This window comes from Triticum aestivum, chromosome 3D (assembly GCF_018294505.1).
Source record: "Triticum aestivum cultivar Chinese Spring chromosome 3D, IWGSC CS RefSeq v2.1, whole genome shotgun sequence".
Classification (NCBI taxonomy): Eukaryota; Viridiplantae; Streptophyta; class Magnoliopsida; order Poales; family Poaceae; genus Triticum; species Triticum aestivum.
The window spans coordinates 562,302,371-562,308,781 of NC_057802.1; the positions used below are offsets into that span (position 1 = coordinate 562,302,371).

General features: G+C 52.3%; 1 protein-coding gene across 1 annotated transcript; it reads right to left on the reverse strand.

The window, feature by feature from the left end:
* Window positions 1–273: 273 nt before the first annotated feature.
* On the reverse strand, window positions 274–3,287 carry LOC123075455 (probable leucine-rich repeat receptor-like protein kinase At5g49770). Its single transcript, XM_044498054.1, has 8 exons — window positions 3,090–3,287; window positions 2,812–2,987; window positions 2,490–2,710; window positions 2,229–2,355; window positions 2,063–2,134; window positions 1,787–1,973; window positions 1,385–1,517; window positions 274–1,212 (listed from the first exon to the last, which is right to left on the reverse strand). Exons 2-8 carry the CDS (start codon window positions 2,963–2,965, stop codon window positions 970–972), a joined length of 1,137 nt encoding a protein of 378 aa, XP_044353989.1. The 5' UTR covers window positions 2,966–2,987; window positions 3,090–3,287; the 3' UTR covers window positions 274–969.
* Window positions 3,288–6,411: the final 3,124 nt, after the last annotated feature.

Sequence of the window (6,411 nt, forward strand, 5' to 3'; positions counted from 1 at the left end):
ATAGATGACTACATACGGAGCAAAATGAGTGAATCTATACTCTAAAATATGTCTACATACATCTGTATGTTGTAGTTCATTTAAAATGTCTAAAAAGACTTATATTTCGAAACGGAGGGAGTATAAGTCTTTGAAGAGATTTCACTATGGATTACATACGGAACAAAATGAGTGAATCATACTCTAAAATGCATCTATATACATCCGTACGTGGTCCATAGTGAAATCTCTACAAAGACTTATATTTAGGAACGGAGGGAGTACCATGTTGCCACCAATAAAACCTCAGGAAGTTTCCATGTCTGGAGACTTTGTTTGAGAATTCAAGCCTGGAGACTTGATAGTATGTTTCAAGCCATGCAACTAGCCTTGCGAGTCCATGGAAGAGGAACTTCGTTATCTTCCCCGGGAGAAAAAAGAAACTTCTCATCTCCCGATTTTTCTATGAAGTATAGAGATTGTACACAACCCCCCACAGAAAAAGACAAATTACATAGGAAGTTGCTTTATATGCAAATGTACAAAACAAAATGGACCGGCTAAATTCCAGGTGCCTGAAAAAAGTACATACATTGGTCGATTTTCCCTTTGTCCTCATTGTTGACAACCACTTCCATTGTCGAGCCGCCCGCCTTCATTGGCCTAACCGCCGGCACCCCGCCACCTTCAGCCGACGTCGCCTCATCGTCCCCCGCCCTGCCTGAACCGCCTCCTATGCCGGTCTGCTGGCCGTCAACCCGGTCATCCCTCTAACCATCCTTCCCCCTTTTTTAGCACCGGTGAAGTCCTCATATACCCACACCCATATCCTTCGACCCTCGTACTCCCCTCCATCGACGACGCCACGTCGTGTTCATTTCTAGCTCGATGCTTGGGGAATTGGACAGGCGCACAATTCATTTTCAGGCAACTAAAGTTTAGCAACCGTGAAACAAGAAAATATGGACCGTGGCAACAAATATCGGATGATCATGACGTGAAGAGCTGGCTCCCGAGGGTGATGATGGCGGTGCCGTCCCCCATGACGGTCGTCAGGGTCATCTCCTTCTCTAGGATGCGGTCGAGCTCCGCCGCAACCAGCCGCATCTTGGGCCGCCTCACCGCCGACGGGCTCAGGCACTGCATCGTCAGGCCAACCAGCTCCTTCATGCCCTCCGAGGTGAAGCTGCCACCGAGCCTCGGGTCTGCCACCTCGTCTCCCGACGCCTCCAGCTGACACATTCAGTAGGAAACTGACGTCAATATAATGTAGTTGGATTTAGGTTAATTTTGGACGAAACTGAAGCTAATATTACTTTTATTAGGTGAAATCTTCGATGCTACTAGTACTTTTTTGTAAAAGAAACTGCAAATATACTGAAAATTAGCATCACTGATTAATTACCCAATGAGCGAGAGATTCGGTTGATTCTGGAGAAACCAAGCTGGCGGCCTCCCTGCCGGTGATGAGCTCCAGAAGAAAAACCCCAAAGCTGTACACGTCACTGCTCGCAGAGAGCTGTGCCAAGGAATGTGCCCTGGAGACACATGCGTGACGGTCAGATAAGAGCGGGGTTGACGCAGCAGACATAAACTGCAGAATAATGATGTAACAGTTTGTTTAATTCACATCTAAATGTTTTTTTTAAAATGTCACATCTAATCTCCCACAAATAAGGTAGCAACAAGGAACAAAAAAAAAGCTGGGACAAAAAAAAAAACAGACCACAAACATAGTGGACATCATGTTAGATGCGTCCTAGACAGACCCATGATGTAAGGGGTTCAGAGTTTCAGACAGGCTTACTCTGGATCCTGGTAGATGCTGGAACGGAATCCGTTGAGCGGCGAGGCGGGGTCCTCGAGCCCTCTGAGCAGCCGGTCGACTCCGGCGTCGGACACCTTGGCGATGAAGTTCTCATCCACCAGGACGTTGCTCGTCTTGAAGCCCTTGTGGATGAGTGGAGGCGCGAGGCTGTGCAAATGGTCCAGACCTGCATTACAGATACTCTGTTTCAGACACTTGGTCGGACGCCATCAGAAACAAGCAGAGTGCATTGTGTAATAAGTTCCCTGTTACCACCTTTGGCCGCTCCGATGGCGATCGAGAGCCTCTGCTTGAACTCCAGCCGTGTCATGGACTCTTTGCCGGTATCTGGTAAATTGATGTAGGGTCTGCGCATCAGCGTTCGGCTGTTTGCTGCTTCGAATTTGTGCGACAAGAATGGAGCTGTGCAACTGGAAATTACCGTATAGATGGCCGCAGACGCTGCCGTTGGGCAGGTGCTCGAAGACGAGCATCTGCAGACCCCCGTCCTGGCAGTAGCCGATGAGGGTCACCACGTTCCGGTGCCAGATCTCCGACTGCCGCCTCACCTGCAGCATAGGCGAATTCAGTCAGTACATTTCACCAACTCTCGCGTCAGTACAGAGGCAATTACTTCCTTGTCGAAACGAAAATCCGGCAGTTCAGAAACGTTCAAGAAGTAGCAGAGTTTCAGATGGGTTACCTCGTCGACGAAGTCTTGCCGTGGCGCGCCGACGCGGCGCTTGATGGCGACGACGGTGCCGTCGAGCAGGAGGCCCATGTAGACCTTGCCGAAGGTGCCGGCGCCGACGAGGTTGGCGTCGCTGAAGTTCTTGGTGGCGTGGGACATCTCCTCCAGCGTGAACCGCCTGGCGCCCTGGTAGTCCGGCGCCGACGACGTCCGGCCGCACCTGCCCCACTCCGCTGAGACCAAACGATTCGTGCATCACGATCACGCACGGCAATTACAAAAAGAACAAATCGCAGCAGGATAATTTTTGCTAGTGTCAGGTAGTAGTAAGTACCTAGCGTGGGAGGAGTTTCGTCGGAGGCGGTGTCGGAGGTCCGGCTACGGCGCGCCCCGAGCCGCCACCAGCAGAGCGCGGCGGCGACCGCCAGCAGCACCAGCAGGGCGACGGACGCGGCAACGCCGGCTACGACCGCGGTTGGCAATGCCATGATCCGGGCGACCGTGGCATCCCTGCGCGCACGCAAACCAAGAACTACGGGATCAGTCGCCGGCCGGCCGAGAGTCCGTGCCCCGGAGGCTCCCGGCGGTGCAGTGCTTGCGCTGAGCGCTAACCTGGGAAGAGCGACGACGGGGAGCCGCTATAGCTTCGGCATTCATCAATGCGGCGACGGAGCACGGTCAGCCGCCCGATCGGAGCAAGGAACGTACGGAAGCTGGACGACGGCCGGGCTGGGTGTTTTAAAGAGCAGAGCACGATGGGAGGGATGGATGCAATTGGGCTAGCTACCAGTAGCTGGTGCGCAATCAGAGGACGAACAGAGCAGCTAGGCCAGAGCCAGGCCAAGAAGACGCAGGTGGGCGATATGAAATGAATGCACATGGCAACTTGGACGTCCGCCATGCCGCGCATGCACGTGGAGAGGAAGCATTTCACCGCGGCGGCCAGGGCGGTGAAACGAACGAACGGGTCGCCGTCGTCGTCTCTTCTTCACCGGGCGAGCGATTCTGCCATGGGCAGCTGGGAGCGGGACCCGGTCGTGCGCGGGCCCAGCCCGGTGCCTGTCCTGACCTTCGGCAAGCTGTCAACGTGGGGCCGGCCCGGGACCGCCCACAGGGCGCTTTGACCCGGCTGTGATAGGCTGGAGACCCGAGCAAGGATGATGATAGAGGTCTCATGATTATATCGTGCACTTGGCGTCTAGCGGCGGCCGGCCGGCCTGCCGGAGTGGCATGACGGCGGCGGCGCAGGGTTGCCTTGTGTTTGCTACCTGCTTCCAGATACTTCTTCTAGTATAAACTAGTGCAAATTGGGCAGCCTCGTGACAGCCAGCATGTATATTCGGTTGGTCGTGAAGATACTTGCTTTACAAAAGAGAAGGATCCGGTATCGTGCAAGTACATTATCGCGTCATCAGCCCAAATGAGGTCAAGATGAATTTCAAGGGTTTTTACATAAATTCAAACTTAAACTACACTAGACTACTCATCTTTCATCGGACGTAGTGGAGGTCAAGCCAATCCTTCCTCAACATGCCAACCTCAGTGAGACATGGGTCCGGGCCAGTGCCGTCGTCGTCGCAGTCGGGAGAGATGCTCCGCCACTCCTCGATGTCAAACTCCTCCTCCTTGCAGCCCTTCTCTTCGTCTTGCATCTCGTCGCCGGAAATGACGATGGCATCCTCGCCATTATCGGCGAATATCGCCTACTCTGCCTCCACAAGCTCGGGGTGCTGGCGACAGAGGTCCTCCATGTACGCCTCGAGGCGCTCCCTCATCTCTCGGTCCTACCGAGCCATCATCGCACTCACCGCACCCGGCTCCGGCCGGACGAGGTGGACCGGCGCCGTATCGAACGAGAAGTTCAATCGGGCGGTGGAGCCGTGGTACCTGACTTGCCACCGGTCCTATCCCATCGCCGAGAGCTCCGCCGTGTGGAACAACCCGACCCACTTCCTCTTGTGGGTCTCCTGGTCGGTGATCTCCGCCACCCATGTCCCCCACGAACGCTGTCAGACGTCGAGGTAGGTCCTTTGCGGCGGCCGGCCATGCCGGAGCAAGTCAGCGAATCGGGTGGGGGCGAGCGGTGGCGGCTCGAGGATGCGGTGCTAGACGACGACCTGCGGGCGTGGCGACGCAGATCCGCGTTGCGGATCGGCGGCGCGTACATCCTGTTACCGCGTCCGGCCATTGGGAGGAGAAGGGGCGGCGGGGCGAGGGGGAGAGAGGAGGCAGAGGTGGGGAAGAGGGAGAGATATTTTTTACCCGGCCGCCGAGCGATGGAGTAAATATAGAGAGATTTGCGGCGACCGTGTATAACTTTTACTCCACTGTGGTCTATCAGGGATCAGTTAGGTCCCGGTGAGAGGAGTAAAACTGGGATTTTACTCCTCTAACCGATTATTGGGGATCGGTTAGAAACGCCCTTAGGGTGGCAATCTACCCCATTATCTTTTTTTTGGGGGAGTGGGGGCTGGTGCAAGTTCGCTGGAAAAAAAGGGGTTAGAGGGATGCCCGGAGGCGGCGGCAGCACGGTGGGGTGCGGCGGTTGAGGGGAGGGTGGGGGTGGGAGGAGGGGGAGGGGGAGGTAGTTGCAGGAGCGCCGCCGGCCGTGAGCGGCGGTTAGGCCGATGGTAGCATCTTGGGGTCAGATCGGGAATAAGATGAACAGAAAACGGTTGAGAGGTAGAAGAATGCATCCGCACCGTTGGGTCTGGAAGTAAAGGCTGAAAATGATTGACTGACCCTAATTTCTTTTTTCGGTCGACTTACCCCTAGCCTCTCCCTTATTCCATTTCCATTCTGACTGAGCATTTATATATTTTCCAGAGAAACATTAAACATGGATCATTTATATATTTTCCAGAGAAACATGGATTTGCTGCAATGCAATTACTTGACAGGGGAATCTAAAAGATTGAGACAGCAATGCGCAATCTCTACAACTCTTTGCAGGCTAGCAGCATGCAAGTTGATCAAATTCTGTGCAGCGGGCAGGCAGCAAGGGGTCCAGTTAGATACTCCTCCCTAAGACGGGATCCAAATCTGAATCCGATATCGATTCTTTTATCAGATTTGGTTGTCCATACAGACGCACACACTACAGATGAGTGTTTTGATCTGAAAAATGCAGTTCGAACATGTTGTGTTTCCTGAATCAGATTGACTAGTGCTCTTTGTTGCGCAGCACACGCATCACTAATTTCAGTACTTGTTCTGTCTGAACAAAATTGTTAGTTTAGTCAAACTGTCTGCTCATGCCACCTGATCTACTGATCTATGTGTTCAGACACTCATGTCCATCTGACCATATCCATGAAAGCAAAGTCAATTCTGAGTTGCCTATATCTTACTAGCCTCCAGTAGTATATAGTATCTCTAGTAAGGCAAACTACTGTATTCCTACATGAATAGATCAGCTTCAGTGAACCTGGACTGCTCATAGAAATGATCACAGGTACACTGTTCCTCAGCTGTTCTCCTGATAGCATATACTCCCAATATATAGAAACATCTTCAGGGTGCACAATAACCAAAGAGAACAAAAATAAATAAAGAAGAGGGCACATGCACCATTCATCCATGCCCAGATGCGCTTGTGCAGGTGAGAATCCAATGACTGTCAGTAGAAAAGAATACTAATGGCAGCGTGACAGCTTCCTCCCTGGATCGTGCAGAGCTGTTGGATATACCAGAAACCAGATCCACATGCTGACATTAGTTAGCAAAATGTTGTCACCTATATTAGGCACCATGATGGTTTGACTAAATATAGGGAGGTTGCTCCTGCTGGACAATAATAATTAGATAAGGATCCCAACTAGCTTGCAACTGAAAGTCAGCACATGAAACCTTAATGGCAGCTGTACTTTTTAGGAACTTTATTGAAACCTAGTGTTGATGATTATTGTATGTTGAAACAGGTTCTTGTATGGTC

Bases quoted from the DNA above. Each gene is read 5' to 3' on its own strand.
- LOC123075455 (XM_044498054.1), bottom strand. From the start codon at position 2,965: ATGGCATTGCCAACCGCGGTCGTAGCCGGCGTTGCCGCGTCCGTCGCC. The intron at 2,711-2,811 runs GTACTTACTACT...GTTTGGTCTCAG, and splicing joins CGAAACTCCTCCCACGCTAG to CGGAGTGGGGCAGGTGCGGC. The intron at 1,974-2,062 runs GTGGTAACAGGG...TCTGTAATGCAG, and splicing joins CGCCATCGGAGCGGCCAAAG to GTCTGGACCATTTGCACAGC.